General features: G+C 34.1%; 2 protein-coding genes and 1 pseudogene across 2 annotated transcripts; all 3 read left to right on the top strand.

The window, feature by feature from the left end:
• The first annotated feature begins 632 nt into the window (after positions 1 to 632).
• LOC133295278 (uncharacterized) lies at positions 633 to 2,012 on the top strand. The gene is made up of 4 exons (XM_061494086.1): positions 633 to 1,017; positions 1,213 to 1,445; positions 1,536 to 1,718; positions 1,800 to 2,012. Exons 1-4 carry the CDS (start codon positions 633 to 635, stop codon positions 2,010 to 2,012), a joined length of 1,014 nt encoding a protein of 337 aa, XP_061350070.1.
• Positions 2,013 to 7,755: 5,743 nt separating this feature from the next.
• Positions 7,756 to 13,077, top strand: LOC133295319 (beta-fructofuranosidase, soluble isoenzyme I-like; annotated as a pseudogene).
• An 8,303-nt stretch (positions 13,078 to 21,380) lies between these two features.
• On the top strand, positions 21,381 to 22,688 carry LOC133295285 (aspartic proteinase CDR1-like). Its single transcript, XM_061494095.1, has one exon. It carries the CDS (start codon positions 21,381 to 21,383, stop codon positions 22,686 to 22,688), a length of 1,308 nt encoding a protein of 435 aa, XP_061350079.1.
• The last annotated feature ends 834 nt before the right edge of the window (positions 22,689 to 23,522 follow it).

Here is a 23,522-nt window from a genome sequence, read left to right on the forward strand (position 1 = left end):
GAATCATGCACTGATGGTACGATTTCAGGGTCAGGATCAATACAAGGTCCATGGCAACTGGGTGACAAGTTATTTGTGAACCAAGAATTTGCAACAAAAAAAGAGGTCCAAATGGCACTGAAGCACAACCTCATTAGGGAGCATCAAGAAGCAATTGTAATTGAGAGCACACCTGCAAAGTTAAGCATGAAATGTTGCGCGTATGATAAAGGTTGACCGTGGCGCATTAGGGCGATCAAACAAGTGTTTGGTGAAAATTGGAAGATTACGAGATGGGGTGGTGATCACAATTGTTTGAATGACCACATTTCTCAGGGTCATAGACAGCTCAATGCTGACGTCATTGCAAACCTCGTTCTAGGTACGTATTTTGTTTTAATGAGATATCAATTGTCAGAGTTGTTTGTGTAATTAAATTCGTTCTACGTAATGTGACCGTAATCTCTTCATTGGCAGGGATGATAAGGGAAGAACCATCTGTCTCAATTTCTTTGGTTCAGGAAAGGATAACCTCTAAATATGGCTTTAAAGTTTTGTACATAAAGGCATGGTATGCGAAGCAGAAAGCGATGGCAATTATGTACGGTGATTGGGAGGAATCGTAAGTTTTTTTGCCAAGATGGTGTGAATACATGCTTCACTTTTCTCCAGGTTCATTTTATCATATTCAAACAAATGATTTTTATGTGGAACAAGGCTTAGTTCCTAGGAAAAAGGTGTTTCTTCGCATATTTTGGACGTTTAGACAGTGTTGTGAGGCGTTCGAGTTTGCCAAACCAGTCATACAGATTGATGGCACGCATTTATATGGGAAGTACAAAGGCAAATTATTGGTGGCCACATCCCAAGATGGAAATGATGAATGTTTACCTAATGCTTTTGCCATCGTTGAAGGTGAAACCTTGGAAGCCTGGGACTATTTCCTTGTTAATATACGTGCTCATGTTACTGAGATGTCAAACATATGCCTCATCTCCGATCGTCATCGTAGCATAATATCTGCTGTGGAGAATAACCGTAATTGGTTGCCACCAAATGCATATAACGTGTTTTGTATTCGTCATATTGCAAGCAACTTCAATCAAAAGTTTTGAAATGAAGACTTGAAGCGGACATTAAAGAATTTAGGTAAACTGCACTAAACTTAACTTATTTAATTGTTTCCACAATATATCTCTTATGTGTGATCCGTATATTATATAAATTGTGCAGGCTATACTCCGGCAGACTTTGAAAGAGGTCTTGCCAGATTCCGGGAAACTAGTCCTCAGATTGTTGAGTGGATTGATGTCATCCCTAAAGAAAAGTGGTCGCGTGCATACGATGTTGAAGGACGTAGGTACGAGCATATGACAACAAACTTGGCGGAATCTGTTAACAGTGAGTTGAAAGGGGCTAGAAATATGCCCATAACTGCTTTGGTTAAGCACACATACAGCAGATTGGTTCATTATTTTGTTACAAGAGGTACATCTGCTGCTGCACAACTTCAATCTGCTCATTGTCATTGAAAAAATGTTGTTGAATTGGTCAAGAAGAATGAAGTACTAGCAACAAGCCACCATGTCCGTGCATATAACGTGGAACATACAGTTTTTGAGGTTGACGCAGGTTGGGATCGTTCGTATTCTGTCAATCTCCCACAGAGGTTCAGTCAATGTGGGAATTTTAAGGCTTTTAAATACCCGTGTAGTCACGCCGCTGCTGCTGCTTTAAGTGTGTGACAGAATCCTTTCCAGTACGTGGATGATGTTTTCTTGACAACTAACTTGGTCGAGGCTTATTTGTATCCGTGGCAGCCAATTGGTAATGAGGAAGCAATACCACCAAGTACAGGTCCACAACTTATTCCTGACTCCACTATGTTGCGTGCAAAAGGCCGTCCAAAGTCCACTCGCATCCGTAATGAGATGGATGAAGTTGAGACAAGTCAAAGCTGTATCAGGTGTGGAATTTGCAAGGAACGCGACCATAATCGCAGAGCATATCCAAATCGTGGAGCAAACAATTGATTAAATAATCCTGGGACTACGATCATAATCTGAATAGCTTGTTTCACATTGATGTTATTTTGTATTATTTCCTTGTTATGTATTTTTTTTTGCTCAAATCTGTTTGTGAACTGATTAGTTTTCGTTAAAGGCATGCATTATGTAGACGTTCATAACAAATAGACAAAGATAATTAATCCCATAAAATAATATGTACAGTCCACAACGTAACAAAATACAGTCCAAATTATACAAAAAACCACGTAATTAAACTAAGTCAGAAAATGAAATAACAAATACGCCATCAGTAAAACTACGATCACGGGGGCCATGGCCTATGACGTGCATCCCGATCTGGCTGAATACGTCTGTCCCATGCAGGGTCGCCATAAGGTGCCGCTGGTGGTGGAGTGTGGTAATCATCCATCGCCTCCTGAACGAAATCATTCGCGGCTGTGTGTGCACTCAAATCTGGAGACTGTTGTGAATGATGTGAGTATCCATAGCTAGATGTACTGGCCTGCATGTCGGATGGCGTGACGCCCTGCATCTAGCTATCCGTGGCCTCAGTCTCCTCACTTTCGTGGCTATCTGGGATAAGGCCTAGGGCTGACCACATGTAATGTGTATCCTCCTGAGTCCACTTCGGCACGTCAGCATCAAGACCTTGTGAGTACGGCTGCTCACCCCCAGCCATAGCCGTGGGACTGGCCTGAAAAACTGGCTCCTAGGAATCCATGTATGGATGCTGAGACGGGGGCTGGCTAGGACCTTCTGGATACTGGGATCCATGATGATAATGGACAACTCATGCGGCTTAAACCTTGTGACCGTATTAAACCTGTCATGAGAAACATACATCATCATTAAGCAAATATACAGTTAGTTATTACATAAATCATTAGCGAATGTAATTGAATTTAATAAAGCATACGGCATCCATAATGCATCCCAGGTTCAAGATGAGGAGGAAGGGGTGGAGCAATGGGTGGGAATCGAATCCATGCCCAAATCTGTAGAAGAATTTGGCAACCACCCATATCAGATCGACCAGCATCTGTACACTCGCACATATTCCTGAAAAAGTGTGCCAGAACCGCAGATCCCTAGCTGAAACGGCCGATCTCATCAAATCCTCCCCCAAGCAACGGGACTAGCCGACAACCGATGTTGCTACCTCCAGACTTGTCCGCTAGTAACCAACACCCTAGCATGCGGGCAATGTGCGCCTTTGTGAAATAGATCTCTCGATCATGATCCCCAGTTGCATCAGTCCACCGGGTATATAAACGATCTAAGAATGAGATGCGGAGCTCACCTGATCCATGAAACTCACTGGCCAGTGGCTCCGCACCAAAAATGGCAGCACAAACAGCAGGCCAATCCTAAGATGTAGATCCGGTAACGACAAGGCCGTCAGTAGGCAATCCAAGGATGCCGGCCACATCCTGTAAGGTGATAGTCATCTCACCCTGGGTCATGTGGAAAGTATGTGTCTCTGGTCTCCACCTCTTGACCAGAGCACTAATCAATGGGGCATCAATCTAAGATAAATTATACAATTACCACATGTTAACAAATCGTATTAAATAATCACATAAATACATACGTCGAAAATTGCATACCTGGATATGTCGCAAACGTGCAACATGTATAAATCCAGCCTGTGTAAGGTAGTCAATGACAACCTCTGGCATATTGCCGGTAGGTGGGGCCCCCTGTGGTTTCCCACACCTGGTTTTCAACTTTCGCACATGTTATGTATTCCACACTCGCTGTGAAATATGAGCACTCTGCATCCTCTTACGAAGGACCTCTCATCTATACGGCCCAAGGATGATGTACATGGTAGGATCGGTAGGCTCTGGATCCGATGCAGATCCCGCAGATGATGATGAATCACCAATGAGAAAAAACTATATAATATAAAACAACATTGAAATTAATCACATGTAACAGCAAATTTTATGTACAAATTAATTAAGCTATGCCCTAATTTATTATCCAAAAATATTAAGTATAAACCCTACGTATTTACTTCAATCGTAATTAATGACATAATATTAATATGTAGTACACTAATTTATTTGTAATTAAATAACAATGAAACCACGAACACTAATTAAATCGTAATGACATAATACTTAACTCTAAGTCACTAATAATTTCATAATTATATACTAATAATAACTCCTAAGTCTCTAAAAAGTTCTCAATACACTACCGCATTCATGACATCATACAAAAATTACAAAGTCATTATCACTATTTTCTAAATCACTAATATACGCTAAACCTTAATGCATAATGAAATAATAATAATAATAGCTACGTAACAAAAAAATTACTAAGTCATTACAACATTCATAGCATGGTAAAAAATTCCTAAGTCACTATCATTATTTTCTAAGTCTCTAATATACGATAAATACTAACATATTCGTAACGTAGCACTGTAATTTAAACTTATACTTAGCAGGTAGTAGGAACTTACCTAAGTTGGCAGAGCTTCACTACGAAAATTTCACCGTTCCCTTGAGAGAACAATTTGGTTAGAGAGAGGTTAGAGTGAGAGTGAAATGGTAAAAATGAGAAAATGAGAGCTTTTATAGGGCTGATGGGTGACGCCCCTTTCGGGTGTCACATGTCACGCCTGGTTTGGGAGTGACCCACCAGGACGTGACACCCCTTTTCTGCGTGATATGTGACGTCCAGGAGGGGCGTGACATTGTACAATAAATATGTAATTTTTTTTTTGAAAAGTATAATAAATGCGTAATTTTTTTATTAAAAAGTATTAAATTAATTTTTTTGCCGCTTTTACGGAGATAAATGGATCTGGTTGGACATAAATTAATTGAGACACTTTGTGAACACCTAATTTGTTCTAAATAATTAAAAATGACAAAAAAATAATCTAAATTGTGAACCTCTATTTTATTAAAAAATTAATTTTTTTTTTTAAAAGAGAGTATTTGTTTTTTTATAATTTCCAATCAGCTAATATTTAAAAAAAAAAAAAAAAAAAAGATGCCAAAGTTTCCACAGGACAACGTACGCATGCAAAGTCCAAGACATGATTGAGGTAAGTAGACAGAAGGAAGAAAAAAATGGAAGGAAGGGAAGCTGAGAAGTATTCACAAGAAGGGAAACTTGATAATAACAAATTGTATCTCTGGACGGACTACATTGGGGACCTCAAAGTTCTGGCCATAAAATGAAACCAAGGTTAGATTAGATCACTGGCGGACCTACATTACGAAACTGGTGGAGTTAGGAGGAGGAAGAGGTGGTTGAAACTGAAGAGTGAAAATAAATAGAACCACTCTTCGCTCTTCCAAGAGGTCTCGTAGGAACAAGTTCTCCTCTGTAACTTGCCAATTCAACAGGGGCTTGATTTCCTCTCTCTAATTATCGCAGGCAGAGGCGTCTCAACCGAGTCACTCATTCAGGTAATTTTTTGTTTGGTGATTGTTGAGAGATTGTAAAATTGTGCCCTTTATTGGCTATATTTCTTCCTTTTTTTTTCTTCCTTCACTAGTTGGTTGTCAAATCTGGGTTCTACCTTTCTGGCGAAACAGGATGTGTTTTTCTGAGTTGTTCACTTAAAGCTTCTGCTTTAAATTTTAATCTTTGTCTTTGGTTTGTTTGTTGTTTATTACGTGGGGTTGTTCGTTTGCTCGATTCTGGTTTAATTTTGAGGGTTGTTTTACCTGCTCTATTGCTTCATTTGTTTAAGTAATTGATATTATTAGTACGAACAAGAACGGTAAATGGGAACCCTGTTAGATCGAGGTGGAATATGGTGGTTAAACGCCATAAGAGACTAGCTATCTGTGAGAGTTTGTGTGCATCGGCTTTGGATATATTTTTATTTTATTTTAAGTCTCAAGTTTTGTTATGAAACTATTATTTTTTATCTTATTTACTTAAAAAAATACTATATTCATCTAAATTTATATCATACTTTTTGGGATGGAAAAAAAAAAAAACCATAAAAGTTTTTTCTTACATTTAAATAAGAAACCATAAAAGGGATTAATGAAATGTAAAAGTTTTTATTTTATTTTTTATTTTTTAATGTATTTAAAATTTTCTTAAAAAAAAAAAAAGTATGCTCTGTTAAGTCATTCTCTCCCTCTTATTACATTTACAGCCTATCACCATAGTTAGGGCTGGTACTCAGCAACATAAATTTTTTTTCTCAATGTATGTTCTCATAATATTGATAGATATATTTTTTTTGTTAGTATAGCATTTCCATCTTCTTAATTATTTTTTAAAATATCTTCCTTCCCTATGGTGGAGGGTTAGACCCGCTGTTATTCCTATGTTCCAGATGGTCCTTTTTTAGTCCTTTTCTCCTTCATTTCCCCCACTTCTTCTTGTCCCTTTTTTTTTACTTTTATTTATTTATATATACATATATTTTTATTTTTTTTATTTTTATTTTTTATTTTTTATTTTATTTTTTTTCAACCGTTTTGTATCTTTCATGTGGGTTCATCTACCACCGACCCCAATTAATTTGGGATAAAGGTGTTGTTGATGTTGATGTTGATGTTGATCTTCCTTCCCTATGCCACACTCTTCATGAATTAGGACTCCATTATACATCTGAACCAGTGACAGTTCTGGAATTTAAAGTTTTGCTTGCATGCCAAGTTTTTTGAAGTGGATCTTTCACTTCATCTCTTTCTTTGATGACATAACCTTGTTGATTTTTAAGAACTTTACTACATGACAGATTTGTTCTAGACTTAAAACTACTATAATTCTATAATGTGTTCTGGCTCAGCAGAGGAGTCTTTGGAATAGGGTAGCAATGAACTTAGAATTGGCGTTAAGGAGCTTCTAAGTAACATGTTGTATAGTTCTCAGAGACAATGACAAAATCAAGGAGTTAGGGGTAATAATTAACGTTAAAGAACAGTTCCTAAATAAAATGCTTGAAGGAAAGATAAGCACAGGAAAAAGAATCACAGTACTTGTCGAAAGCATTGAAATTAAAAAACACATGAAAGAGAAGTTGTGTGTATATGTCATCCCCTTTTCTTCTTAGTTTTTCTTTGTTGTAAAATTGAATGCAGTTTCTCGGTTTCTTTTGGAGTTATTATGGGTCGACATGAAAATGTCTTAATGTAGTAAACCTTTGATAAAGTTATTTAATGTCAATGGAATTATTCTTCTAATCAACCTGAAGACTAAATAATACTCTATATTAAATAGCTTGTATAAAAGACTCTTCATTACAATTCCCTTTTCCGTACATGCAGTACTCCCCACTTTTACAACTCATCTAATTGCTCCATTTCAATACTTATATTATGCTTACACCATGCATATTTGCTTCATTTTTATTTTTTTTCTTATAAGGTTCGAATTTAGGAAATAAATTTTTTTGCTCCAAAAGTAAGACGGCATATAAAGATTGTCTCCACTCCACATTTACTAATCCGACTGGAAGTGATTTTTTTTTCTTCCAAGTTTAGGTTTAGCAACTCAAGAATATTGAGAAATTACAGTTAATACACTCTCTTTTTTTTTTCGGTAGACCAGTTAATACACATTTACTTAGACATGCAAGTTCATAAATTAAAATCCATGTTCACCCCTAGCTCTACACCTGCCATTCTCCACCTTCTAAAGTTTCATAATCTTTTTCATTTAACTGCAGGCCTCAAACCTGCAATCAAGCATGGAAAGTAGCCATAAATCATCAAAGGGCTATATCCTTGTCATATTTTGTTACCTATGTTTCCTTATGTCATTGGGTGCTAATGGAGTTTCCGCCAAGTCGAATCTATCTTTTCTCCAAAAAAATTCATATAATTGGACAAATGCAACGTTTTATTGGCAAAGAACAGCTTTTCATTTCCAACCTGACAAGAATTGGATGAATGGTACGTGTACAAACCCTTTATTTCTATTTTGTTTGGCTTTTTTATTATTAATTATGATGGAGAGGATAATGAACCATGTCTCATCGATCTTTTGGGGTTCTTATTTCATTCGGATGTTGGATCGAATTGCCTTCAGATCCTAATGGTACGTTTTTATTTTTTTTTCTTGTGATTTTTTTTTTTTGGTAAGCTATTCTTGTGAATTTTATTTTCAGTTGATTGTTCCTTTATTTCCTTGGTTATTTAACGAATTAAACAAGTCATATTTGATGTTTATTGCCGAAATTTGTTTTTTGATTTAAAATGTAAAATTAATAATTTTACACGTGCTGCTATCAATCATTATTGTTTTAATAAAAGAGCACACTACTTTAATAAGAATATAAATACTAGATTTGCATAAATGAAAATGGAATTATTTATAGAAAGTAGATATTTATATTAGGGGACGATCTGTTTATAAACTTTTTTTATAAATTTTTTGCAAATTACAATATGTACTTTCGGGAAATACATAGTGTAAGTTAGTGTATTTTCGAGTAGGGGTGTTAAACGAACCAAGGGCCTTTCAGGAGCCTTTGTCTTGGCTCGTGAAGACTTGAGCTTACACGTTCAAAATTGGTTGTTGGAACCAGGCTTGAATTTGTATAAAATTTCGTTTAATAAAAAGGCCTAAAGCTCCAATTCAAAAGTTCGGCCTTAGAGCCTCTTAGGCTGACCTAATATATTAATTTTTATTTTATTTTATACTTTTATACTACTTTTGATCAATGTTATTAAACCCGGCCCGCCATCGACCCAGTCGGAGTACTGGGTCATTGGGTCACTGGTCGGACTGGTTGACCCGGATATATATAGATATATAAATATATATATAAATATGAACATGTAAATTCAATTATATTCTCCATATCTAAAATGAATTAAACAAGGTTCATTAAATAAGCTCAAAAATATGAAGCATAAATAAATAAAAATGTATACTATTTATATTTCAATTTAAATTGTAACTCAGAATTCCTATAAATATACATCTCAATGACATTGAACTCATATTTTTCAAATTCAACTACATTAAAAACGACATATGTCATTTTTACCACAAAAAAAAATGACATATGTTATAATCTCTTAATTTATTATTTCGCAAATTGCTTCAGTATTAAAAGTTGAAATTAGAGGTCATTGTAGAAAAGTATATTAGCAAATAAAATTACAAAAGAAATTTAAAATGAGTTATACATTTTTCTGACAAGATGAAACAATTTTGTTTATTTGTTTTTTTTTTAAATGCATGACCCGTCCGAGTCACTGGGTCACCGGGTCACCGATTTTGACCGGTTTTGACTGAGTCGATGCATAAGCGGTCCAATGCTTGACCCGAACCGATCTGATGACCTGGTCATCGGGTCCTGGGTCGACCCGGCCGGGTCGGGCCGGGTTTTACAACACTGCTTTTGATAGTCCTCTTTCTCTTTCCTCAATTCATTTCACCCATTTTATTGGTTAAACAGATTTTTTGAATTATTTTATTTTATATTTTGTTGTTTGGATATACATTGAATTTATGAATATTTACAGAATTACTAGTTTTTTTATTGTATATTCCATTTGAATAAATTTTTATTGTCTTAATTTTTTTTAAACAGGCTAAACCAGATTTTTATTTTTTTATAAATAAGTCAGGCCACAGGCCGATAATTATTATAACAGGTAACAAACTTGATCAGGTTGACACATTTAAATACATGCTTAGCATTTTAAGACCAAAGCTCGACTCGACCCGTTAACACCCATACTTTCAAGAATACATAATGTAGTTTATAAGAGTTAATAAACAAAAATTTTATAAATATAATCCTCCCCTTATATTATTCACTTTATAGAAATCTCTTTCTCATCTCCAACCACTAGATAATAATAAAACAAAAACTATCCTCTTACAGAAAATATATTCAAATTATTTTGATAATAATAGCAGCCTGATTAAGCATGTTAAGTTTTGCCACGCAAGAATAGCTCATCTATCAATTCCAATAATTTTTATTTTTGTCTTTTTAAAAAAAATCATAATTATTACGAAAATAAACTAAATATATTTTTGATAAGAGATAATTTTTTAATATTTGAAAAAAGTTTATAAGTGTTATTATTGTATGGTTGTAGGACCATTATTTCACATGGGGTGGTACCATCTATTTTATCAATATAATCCTGATTCAGCTGTATGGGGTAACATTACATGGGGTCATGCTGTTTCAAGGGACATGATTCATTGGCTCTATCTTCCCATTGCAATGTTTACTGACAAGTGGTTTGATATCAATGGTGTGTGGAACGGGTCTGCCACGATTTTGCCAGGTGGCAAAATCATAATGCTATATACGGGTTATACCAATAAGTATGTGCAAGTCCAAAACCTTGCTTATCCTGCAAACCTATTTGATCCACTTCTTCTTGATTGGGTCAAATATCCGGGTAACCCGGTTTTGGTGCCCCCACCTGGCATTGGCCCGAAGGATTTCCGAGACCCAACCACTGCTTGGATCGGATCAGATGGAAAATGGAGGGTCACAACAGGGTCAAAGATAGGAAAGATAGGGCTTTCATTAATGGGAAAAATGTATCTAATATTACTTTAGACAACTTTATTTAATGTTCATCGAAACGATATCGTTTTAGAGTTGAAAAATTAAAAAATTAGAATAATAAAGACTATTATAACCCTTAAATCAATTAAAATTATAAAACACCATGATTTCCGCTTTAAAACGACATCGTTTTGATGAACATTAGATAAAGTTATCTAAAGTAACTTTAGAAAAAACAAACCCTTCCTTAATTTATAAAACTTTAGATTTCATAAATTTTGAGCTCAACGATCACTACTTGCATGCGGTTCCGGGTACGGGTATGTGGGAATGTGTGGACTTATATCCGGTTTCAATAAACGGGTCCAAAGGTTTGGAAACATCAGTTAAATGGTCCACAAGTTAAGCACGTGCTGAAGGCTAGTATTAACGATGCAAGGGTGGATCGTTATGCACTTGGGACCTATTTTGTTGAAAATGATACATGGATGCCCGATGAGCCTTATGTGGGTATCGGGTTGCCTTTTGGATCATGGGATATTCTATGCTTCAAAGACTTTTTATGATCAAGTTAAAAAGAGAAGGATCCTCTGGGGTTGGATTAATGAAACAGATATAGAAAGTGATGACTTGAGAAAGGGTTGGGCATCTCTTCAGGTATGCATTTATTTATTTTAAAGTTCATTATACTTGCAATTAATAAGTCTATTTGTTTACATGCACAACTTTTTTTTTTTTAAAGAATTTTAGACAAGTGAAAAACATATTAAAGAGGAACTGTACTTTCATGGTTAGATAGTAGATAATTTTTTTTTCATCAACTCTAAAAATGAAATGTTTGAAGGTAGTTCTTTGTTTGGCATATAAATAATATAAGTCATGCAGTTTTGCACATTTGGTTCTAATTTGACACCACGTCAATTTGCTAAGTCTGAAATTCATAAGTGTACATAAGATGTGTTCTATGGAAGATGAAGTATGTTGATACAGGGGTGCTTATAGTGACAATGATATTGGTAGAGATCAAAGCACTAGTGAAGCTTCCTATAGTGTAAAAGGGGGGTGTGTGTATGGCAAGGATGGCTCTGCAGAAGAGCAGAGTAACAACATAGGTAGTGAATGGAGAAGATGATCCCTCTCTATGTGTGAAAGGGGTATTTAGAGATGAGAGTCCTTTCTAGCATGGGGGAGACTATTAGTTAGCTCCATGAGCTGTCTCATCAAGTCATGTCTTGTCTCAGGGACAAAACATGCATACAGGGGCATCAATGTGGGGATAGAGAGATGTCCCAGTGGTGTGCTTCTATGACTTGCTATGGATGTCCTCTAGAAGGTTCTAGACAATGAGCTTAGTGACATGGGGCCCAATCATACTAGGCCTAAGTGGATATCCAAAACAATAAAGGACAAAATGTTTGGCAGAAAGAAGGTTTGCAATTTTTACTTTTGTGAGTTTATTAATTTATGAGTGTACGTGAATTTAAAACTAGTCCACATTTATTTTCTATCAGACAATTCCGAGAACAGTGTTGTTTGACAACAAGACAAGAACAAATTTGCTTCTGTGGTCAATAGAAGAAATAGAGAGCTTAAGACTAAGCAGTGATGAATTTCAAGGAGTTGTGGTTAAACCAGGCTCTGTTGTGCCATTGAACATAACATTAGCAACACAGGTTTGTCTATAGCATTATGCAAGTTGTCCATACATTTGTTGCATTGTCACTCATAAATTACTGCACTAATCAACGACTCTGTTATTTCCTGGAAAATTTGCAGTTGGACATATTGGCTGAATTTGAAATTGAATCATTGGCATCCGAAGGAATTGGCAAGGACAATGTAGGTTGTGGAAGGGGTGCTACAGACAGAAGTGCTTTTGGACCATTTGGCCTTCTGGCTATTGCAGACAACACACTTTCTGAACAAACTCCAATTTATTTCCGCCTTTCTAACACTAGCCTTATTAGTCCAACCACTTTCTTCTGTGTTGATGAAACTAGGTAAGAATTTGCATTTGCTGATTCAGATTTTTCTCCTTTTAAAGAAAGAAGGGTGAAAATCAATTGTATGATCATGAGTAATGAGTTATTGGATGATGCAGATCATCCAAGGCTCCCCATGTTGCAAAGCCAGTTTATGGAAGCAAAGTTGCAGTATTGGGTGATGAAAAATTATCAATGAGGGTTTTGGTAAGTGTGAATAACTTTTTTTTTTTTTTTTACTTTAATTTTCTTCTCACTAGGTTTAGTTGCAACATCACTGGAGAATGCAAACTCATTCACTCAGTTTAATTGGTTTCAATTAATGTATGGGTTCTTCATTCTTGTGACAATTAACTTTCCCATGTGATTAGGTTGATCATTCAATTATTGAGAGCTTTGCTCAGGGAGGGAGAACTGTGATCACAGCTAGAGTTTATCCAACGGAAGCAATATATGGAGCTGCAAAAATTATTTCTATTCAACAATGCAACTGGCATAAACATTAAGGCCTTCCTCAAGATTTGGCAATTGAACTCTGCTTTTATACGCCCCTTTCCCTTTGATAAGATTCAATGAAAAGCATCGGCGGACCCAGCAAGGGGCACATGTTGCGGACATGAATATTTGATTTTAGGTTTTTTTTTTATAGGTTCTTATTTGTCTGTTGATTCAATATTTATATTAGGATCATTTTAAGTCAATAACAAAAAATACAATCTCCACTTTACTCCCTTATAAAAAAAATTAGTCTCGAGGTTCTTAAGAAATTCAAAGTGGATCAATTTAGTTAAAATCATGGTCTTTCACAAATTCAAAAAAGACCTACATTAATCACTCAAAAGGGCTAAAATATGTCCACTTTGAATTTCATAAGAACCAGGTCACTAAATTTTTTTGTAAGGGATTATGGGGGCCAAATTTTTTGTTAGAGACCAAAAAGAGTATTTATTCTTGTATTAGTTTGCAACGAAGCGTACAGAGATGATTAAAATAACGTAGCAATGCAAATTTATTAGAGAAAAAACTTATTCTTGCTCCCCTTTCACGTACCCATTCTCATGCTCTCTTCATCCTTTGTTTCTTTTTTCATTTTTATAAAAAGAGAGGATTGATTACAAGTCTGACATTCCAAATAAGTTAATATCTAGAGACGAGGCCTTCACTGTGATTTCGCTTGCCTTCTGTATAGGTAGTGTTGACTTTTTTATTCACCACTATAAGATAGAATGATGATGTATGAATGTACTAGAGTATATTCTCATATTTGTTTTAGAAGATTCGTAAGATTTAAGGGGAGAAACGATTGGTCAAACTATTGTTTGCACTTTGTTATGGAAGCAACTAAATTATGAGCGAGTTCGAGCGAGTTCATAACCTTGTACATAAAGCGTTAATCTAAACCGTCTTTACAAAAAAAAAATTCGGGGGCAGCCCACAACTAAATATGCGGACACAAATTTTGTTTTCTGGATCCGCCACTAATGAAAAGGAACAAAACTATACATGCATGTACTTTTGCATCCTGTTGAGATATTCCCGTTGCCATACAGCATCAATGATTCAAGAAATCGATAAATTATGGTTATCTTTTATGTTGCTGGTCTCCCTGTGGTGATTTATTTTCTCTTTTATGGAATTATTTTTGCTGTAAGATATTAAGGATTTCAACCTTCTAATGTTTGTACTGATTAATTAAAATAAATCAGTTATAATTAAAATTATTTAAAAAGACTCATAAAAAAAGATAATAGAATTAATGACAGAGTCAATCAATAAAAATTAAATGATATTGCAAAATAATTTACGGTTAAACAAATGTATAATTATTTATCTAAGTAAATGTAGAATTATTTACTTTCAAAATATATAATTAGGCCACAGTTACTTGATTGCATTTTATTCTCTTGTGGGTAAATAAATGAAACAAATATAACATATGACTAATTAACCTACATTTGATTAATTAAAATTAAAAAACCCCAATAAAAAATTTATTTGAGACCCCCATGTTCGAAAGTCAACTTTGAATCTAACTATAGGTCAATGCTTTTGCAATAATGAATGAGATAATATTGCAAAACAATCAATTATAAAAGAATTAAATCAAATCAAATGAAATTTCAGTAAAGATAGAAAATCTTAAACATTTACCACCAGATTTGAGTAAAAAAATAGTTTAATTCTGATAGTTTGTCAATGGAAAAGATTTTATATTGTCATTGAATTGTTTATTAACATCTCATTTAATGAATATGATTATATCAATAATTACTTGAAATGGAAAACTTTTGATGATATATTATTGGGTGCAAGTATTTCACTAAAAATATATTAAATTCTAATTAAAACCATCAATTACAATAAAAAAACTAATTGCAAAAGGATAAAATAGAAAGTAAATCAAGTAAAATTCCCATAAATATACATCAAATGCAAAATTATATATTACCAAAGTAATTGAAATATGCATGCCAAAACAAATCTTATGGATCTAATTTGTATAGATTAAAATATTTTGGACTTTTTGATCGTATAAATGCAATTTTTTTTTTTAAAAACCCTTAATAATGTATTTTTGAAACTTTTTTTTTGGATAACTTTTTATTAAAATAACACAACAAATCTCACATCCCAGTGCATCGTGTACCCCTCAGTCCTCAGACCCCGTGTGCAATTTGCTTGCGCCGTATGATGGTCATGCTCGGTGGCGAATCCAAAAAATTTTAAACTAGGGGACAAAAATAAAATTTTAAAATTATAAGTATTATAAAATTATAAGTATTAAGATTAATAGGAGATATTAACTATTATAAATATTTTTAAGAGAGAGGCTAACTATTAGTACGTATAGCAGTGTTTTAAAATCTAAGCTTATCAGATCACTGACCCTTTTTCTGAGAGTTAGAGTCAGCAGTTAGATCCTGCATGCACGTTCACCTCTGTATCCCTCGAAATCCGGCCGGGTCTTGGTGACGCCTGGATCAGAGGGATTAGAGGGAGTTGTTGAACCATAAGTCAAGAAGACTGTGCTAATAGAGTTTTGATGATAATAAAGCACCAACAAGTACCAACATGAAAGCTAATATTACTAGGCAAGGCAAAAAGTTACAAATAGTACAAGAAGCCTATATCAAAATGCAAAGTTGAAGAAAAGACTGAAAATGGCAAAGTCAACCATGAAGTCAAAATATTCAAATGATGGAAGACTCTACATGACTCTAAATAGACAAAGACTTAAAGACGGTTGAATCATAGGTTTCCAAGCTTATATATTTGAAGTTTTGATGATTATAAAGCACCAACAATGTAACACCTGTATGTATCCGGTTATGTTATCATTAATTATGATATTAAGTGTAATTACAATCAAAGCAGTTCATTTAAAAATATGGAAAAAAGTTTTTCTTTTATTACATTTACAAAACTTCGCATTTATAAAACCCTATGTATTAAACAAAGGGAAAAGTGTTTATCCTTTTAAATTACACAACTTATATCCTTTCACTCTCACAAAGAGGTGAGACGCACACCTTTATTTCACTACAAGAAAAAAGTTTATTTGTGACGAAAAAATTTCGTCATAAATTTTATCACAAATGACAATTTTCGACACAAATAATCAAATTTCGTCACAAATAAACTTGCGACGCAGAAATTTGTGACGAAATTTACTTGCGACGTAGGCATTTGTAACAAAATTTCATAAAATTTCGTCACTAATAAATTTTTTTCTTGTAGTGTTTTTTTTGTCAACTCTCTCTCTTCCTTTATCTATCTCTTTCTCTCTATTAAAATGACACAACTTTACATCCTTTAACATGACACACACTTTTCCCTTAAACAAATTACAAATTGTGATCGTAACTCAAAGCTAATGAGGAAACATAAGTATTACTTGTTAACTATCATACATTACCTATCTAAGGTTGCTAGGTGGTTCCAATAAACCAAAGAAGCAAAAGTACTCAATTTCATACTTTGCCAAAATAGAGTATGTCTCGATTTTGTCAAAATTAGGCATAATCTACTCATCAATAAATTCTCATCTTTTAGTATGTTAAACTAAACTCTACGATCTTTACAACAAGGTATCACACGTCTGAAACGGAGTTCTTTAACTCCGGATACGTTCGCCGTAAGTTAATCCTTTAAATCTGTCTACACAGCTCTACAAGTTCACTAACATCTCTCACGATTTTTATGATTCTAGATGATCTACAAGTTCATTTGCTTTCCAATTTTTATACGGCATAGCAGGAACTTAGACCTTCAATTTGATATATCACAAGCCTAATTTGGGTGAGAAATACTGGAGATATAATTTTTTCAAGGTGCAGCTATAATGCAGGTCCAAATGGCCAATTTTGGGCAGTCTCCACTCCTTTCGACCCAGAGTGCTACATAACTCGAAATGACACAAAATTTTAGGACAATATAGCTAACATCCTCAGATTTAAAATGAGGTATAACACGTCTCAATTAGACACCTATGGAGGGAGATATGGTCTTCCAAAATTAGGTAAAAATATGAAAAATCTTAAAAATTTTGACGGCACCTCCTTTATTTTATTAACTAATCCCACTTACGAAAGTGTGTTCCTTTTTCTTAAAAAATGTACCTAATTGACCAAAGGGTGGCACACAAAAGCTCCACAAATCTTGGTACTCTTACAACCCACAATATATCATAATTAACATCATAGCTTATTCTCCAAGGTATTATCCATAATTACTTACATTACAAGCTACTATCTATTTCAAATCACATTATTCCATTTTCATGCATTTACCATAATCATAATCATATCATTACCAAAAATAGACCTATTGCCCTTCCATCACATACATCAATGTTGATTACACAAGGTCCTCAATATTACAATAGGAACTACAACAACTAATCAATATAATTATTACATTTCTTGCAACTTCCAACATAATACAATACATACCAAAATAAAAATAACATGACTTAGTACAAAAGCATGAACAACCAAGTATGACAATATCTCACATGCAAGACATATGTTCATACACTATGTCAGGAATATACATAATCAATAACATGACCACTCCAAAATCCCCAAAAAATAAATGCAACTCCAATCCATCGATATAGTCCTAGGTGGGCCTCTTGCCCAAAGCCTCTCCCGCTGCACTAGTGGTACCTGAAATATAAGTCCCATAACGTGGAGTGAGATATACGAATATATCTCAGTAAACCAAAGATCCTAGAGGATCACTCCACCCAATGGCTCACTTAGATGCAAACAGTAATAATATGCATATAACAGAACATACATCAATCAATCAACACTGGGCTTGAATCCAAGAACATATCCCTGGGATATAATTCAAGGTACCCATCATATAACTCCTGAGACATTTCTAGTACCACTCCCACAATGAAGACAACACTATGACATCAGACCAATTGGAATTCCCTACGAAGACCTATCCAGTGGAAGTTCCAACAAATCTATCTGCTGGCCAAAGATACAGGTATATCAAAACATATACCAAACAACATGTCACAATGCATGAGCATATTGTAGTACACACATTATAATTCACAAATTTCCAACCACTACCCCAATAGGCGTGGTGGAGCACACACATGGATTAACCCCAGAACAAAGAGTTTACTTGTTAGAAGCTCCCAAGTTAAGTAGCTCCTACCACAAGTTACTTTCCACTTTCAAATTAACACAAAAATGCCTACAATAAGTGGTCATTTCAACCATTACAAAGTGCCTTTGATAACTCAATTAGCTATCCAATTAATCACGCAGTAGAGTAAGTAATTACTTACCACAATCCTTATAGTCAAGGACCAAAGGCAATCCAAAAAGAGCTTCAAGAGTCAGTCCTTTACGATTGTGTCTGAGAGAGGCAAGCTACAATAATTACACACTCATTATCATCAACTAACTTTTCCAACAAGTCACAAACAAATAACATAATGTAATTTCCCCATCACACTATAAGTTCGGGCATATGGTCCTCAAAGGACAATTTTGTGTGTTCAATTCTTTTCAAATACATTCCTCACTTCATTAGTATCCCATAATTCTATGACATATCACCATTCACTCACACAACACAAAACCACAATTCCACCCACATTTAGCCTACAAGGTCGTGGGGGTACCCTAAAGGGTCCAAAGAGATTTTTCAACTTCACAATGATTCAAGATATAAGAACCCGCACCGTTAAATAGATATTTTAGAAATTAAATAATAATTAAATGAGAATTATTATATGGGAGACTTGATTGTTTGAAATTAAATCACCCTTTTGAGAAAAATTATGAACAATGTCTGGGTTAGATGACCCCTTGAAATTGCATTGTAAAAGGTCTTCATGCAAATGACAGTTTGTATTGTTATTCACTCAGTCCGATTTCCTTTCTTATGAAATATAAATATGACCTTTTATAATCGGAGATTACCTTTGTTTTTTCCACAAACTTAAGTTTCTAAATCGCTTTTTATCAATCAATGTAATAACCATGTTTCTTCCCTTGAGGTTTTAGATTTAGAGAACCTGTCCTCTATAATTTGGCTTATGCGCAGATACCAAATACTTGAAGTATTTCTGCTGATTCAACTTTGCGTAATAGTTATTTAATGGTTCGGTTCATCAGGCATCCTTTGTAACCCACCATAGATGTGCATGTTATAGATTTTTTTTTTTCAATTTATTATTTCAACTGATTATTTATTCAGTTATGTTTGTTTTGCTGAGCTTTGTTTAGATACTGAAGGTAAATTTTCATTTTTGTATTTTTCCATGTCTTTATTAGATAGTTAACATGAATTATTATGTATCCATTGGAGTAAGGTAGTGATTTTTATTTTTATTTTTTTGTAAACTTGATGATATTCACTTGTTTAAGATAATTTTACTTGCAAAAGGACTAACATGGGTCTATTTTAAAATTTAAAGGGATCACGAGTCGATTTTTTTTTAAGAGATTAAATTGCGTCCTGTAATTTTTATTGATGACCCAAAATATATTTTATTCTTTTTTTCTCCAAAAAATTTGTATATGCACTTGCACACACTTGCACACACATAGGTCCGCCACTAGTTGCACACACAGATGTTAAAAAATGTGTTGTGGCGCATGCAATACTTGTGGGATCGCTGTGGAAGTCACTAATTTGCAAACATAACCCCCATAAAATACTTGAATTTTTGTAGTACCTACTAAGCCTTTAACACAGCTACTTATCCTTTATTCGAATTGACAAATAGGCTGCCCTTTGTTCCTCGTTTTATACTTACGTATTCATCTAACCCAAAAATTAATTCCAAAACTAAAAGATTGATATATATTAATACAAATTTTCCATGTATGGGAAAAACTATAAACCATATATAACCTAGCATTGTAAGGAAACAATAAATAATCACCCGCCCATGGATTGATTCTTCCATTCCCTTATTCATTTGTACACAGAACTTCTCCAACACAGTCACTCACCACCGTTAACAGAGTCTAAGAATTTTATTAAGATTATAAAGCTAGAATACTAAAATCTATTATTAAAAGAGAATAAGCCAAATTCGGTTGAGAATCCTAAACCGAATCACACAAACATGGGTTAAAATTAAATGCTTTAATTCATTTTATTTGTATTTTGGATGAATGGTGAATGCTTTATAAGTAAGAAAATCACTCTATTGATCCGGAAAGCTTCTAACTCATTAATTAATATCGACTTAAAATTTAATATTGGGACTAAATGTTCAGATACAGATTCGGGTGTCTTTCATTCTTCACTCATATCTGTAGATTCATGTAAATCAAAATTTAATTTCAAAATTGAAAGATTTGAATTTATTTTATTGAGAATTATTCAAAGATTTTAATTTACAAAATAGGGAAACACTGAATAGCTGCTCTTTTTTAAACTAATATATTTTTAAATGATATTGGTAACTAATTAATAAGATTATTCACTACTATTTTGAAAAATGATCATTAACTTATTTGATTTTTGTTTGGAAACATTGGAATATATATTAATTTGACGTTTAATTCATTACTTCTTCTTTTTTTGGGTAGAAATCATTACTTAACTTTTATATATAATGAGTACAATGTTATAATAACAAAATAGTAACGGTAAGATATCAACCGTTGAAGCCCATTAAGAATAAATTCTATAATAATAAAAATAAATCGGTCTACATTAATCTTATCGTAACAGACGCATTTTTTTATTTTTTATTATTTTGTATTTTTGAATGAATATTGGTGAATTTTTTTTATAATTTTATTAAGGAATATAATATGTAATGGATATTTTGTGTCACTCAATTAATATTTAAGCAAAATTTTAAAGACTTGCAAACAAATATTGAATTCTCGATTAGGCCACCTTTTTTTCTTCATGCGTGTGTACGTGCAGATTCATGTAACTAAAATAATTAAATCAGAAATTGAAATATTTTAAAATTATTTTATTTGAAATTATCCATTGTCTTCGTACATCAGAAACACTTCCCAAGTCTAGCGAACCAAACAGTCACTTCTTTTCAAAGAATGGTGAATGGTGAATGCTTTATAAGTAAGAAAATCACTATTGATGCCGAAGTTTGTAATTCAATTAATATCAATCTACAATTTTAATATTAGGAGTAAATGTTCAAATCACGATTTGGGTGTCTTTCATTCTTCATCAATACTCGTAGATTCAAGTAATTCCGTAGTTTTTAATGTAGATGAAAACATTGAACAATTACTACTTTTCAGCATGTAGTTTCACTCACTCCCATCTTTGTACGGTACAGCCCCTTTGGTACACACAATTTTACTAACATTCTCACTCAACCTTTAAATGAGTGTTATAAAAAGCCACTAAGAATGCACTATTGACAACAAATTTCTACAATTCACAACAATGACAACTTATTCATCTCTTCTCCTTTTGCTTTGCCTTTGTGGCATCTCACTCACTAAGGCTCTAAATAGTGGCTTTAGTGTTGAACTCATTCATCGTGACTCTTCAAGATCACCATTCTACAGTCCCACAGAAACTCAATTCCAGCGAGTTGCCAATGCTGTGACTCGTTCCATTAATCGTGCCAATTATTTCAAACAAGCTTTATTCCCAACAAACACAGCTGATTCCACTGTACAACCGGCTGATGGTGAATACCTCATGAGCTATTCACTTGGTACACCACCATTCCAACTCCTTGGTATTGTTGATACTGGTAGTGACATTGTTTGGCTACAATGCAAGCCTTGTGAAACTTGTTACAACCAAACCACACCAATGTTCAATCCTTCAAAATCCAAAACGTACAAACCAATTCCTTGCTCTTCTACTAAATGTCAATCCATAAGAGATACCTCTTGTTCTTCTGATAATGAGCAAATTTGCGAGTATTCTATTAACTATGGAGATGGTTCACACTCACAAGGAGATCTTAGTGTGGACACTCTCACTTTAAGCTCCACCAGTGGATCTCCTATACCATTTCCTAGAACTGTGATTGGATGCGGGCATAGCAATACTGTGTCTTTTATGGGAAAAACCTCGGGTATAGTTGGCCTTGGAGGTGGACCTATTTCCCTTATATCTCAATTGGGTTCTTCAACAAGTGGCAAATTCTCCTATTGTTTAGTGCCAATGTTTTCAGATTCTAACAACTCCTCAAGCAAACTCAATTTTGGAGAGAATGCAGTGGTTTCTGGTGATGGGACTGTCTCAACTCCCCTGGTCATAAAAAAACCAGATGTCTATTACTACGTAACCTTGGAAGCATTTAGTGTGGGAGACAAAAAAATAGAGTTTGGAAGTTCTTCCTCTGGATTTAGTGAAGAGGGGAATATCATAATTGACTCAGGTACAACGTTGGTTCTTTTGCCTAGTGATGTTTACTCTAAGTTGGAATCAGCAGTGGCAAATGTAGTTAAATTAGAGCGTGTTCAGGATCCTACTCAACAATTGAACCTTTGCTACAGAGCTACATCGGGACAATTGGAGGTTCCAATAATCACAGCGCATTTTAAAGGTGCAGATATCCAATTAAATGCTCTCAACACCTTTGTTGAAGTTGATGATGGGATTGTATGCTTGGCATTCACCTCTAGTGATGGTCTTGCCATCTTTGGGAACTTGGCACAACAAAACTTCCTAGTTGGCTATGACCTCCAAAACAATATTGTTTCTTTTATGCCCACAGATTGCACCAAACAATGATTGAATGTAATTGCTTGCTTTGCAAAGCATAATTGAATGAATTAATAATAAAATTTATTATTTTTTTTTCGTGTCTCATTAGCATCATAGCAAATAACTTCATTCATTGAAATACATTCTAAAACATTTACATATAACACCTAAATTATAGATATATTTTTGAGATTTAAACAAACTAATTTGTTAACGAGGAGCGTTATTCTTACAACCTAAAAGTTTTACAATATCTTACAACTTATTTTTTCACCGTTGATTTTCGTCAATCTAATGATTATAATTTATTAAAAATTAATAATTAAGGAGACGTTTGGTAGAGGAGAAAAAAAATTAAACTAGGCAAATTTAATTACTGAAAAAATGGTGGGAAAATGATATTAATAGAAAAGTTTAAAAAAAGTTATTTAATAGACCAAAATATTATCGAAAAAATTGAGTTAAATTTGCTGAGTTTATGTTTAATAGAGGTAAAATAGTGATGGAATAATTGATTAAAATTACGAAACTAACCTTTTTTACTTTTGAATATGAAATTTAAAAATTCAACTTGTGCCTGCCCTGAGTGCCAATCTAGTTGGAAGTTAGCAAGGGAGTTCGAAGGAACAGAGGAAGTGGGTTTCTCGGTAGAGTTTAAACACAAGAAGAGTATTGAGCATTAAATTATGCAAGACTTCACAAACCCATAGCAACCTAAGAAACTTGAAGCCTGGAACTGGAATTGCACACGCTGTTCTCACATTAGACATCTACGAAGAGTCCACGGTAAAATGAAAGAAAAAGAAAATCGTTGTGGTATGTTTGGTTTTTTGCATTCAATTCCGATGCTTAACTGAAGTG

This window comes from Gastrolobium bilobum, unplaced genomic scaffold (assembly GCF_033153095.1).
Source record: "Gastrolobium bilobum isolate Gb01-03AN ecotype WA unplaced genomic scaffold, APGP_CSIRO_Gbil_v1 utg23722, whole genome shotgun sequence".
NCBI lineage: Eukaryota > Viridiplantae > Streptophyta > Magnoliopsida > Fabales > Fabaceae > Gastrolobium > Gastrolobium bilobum.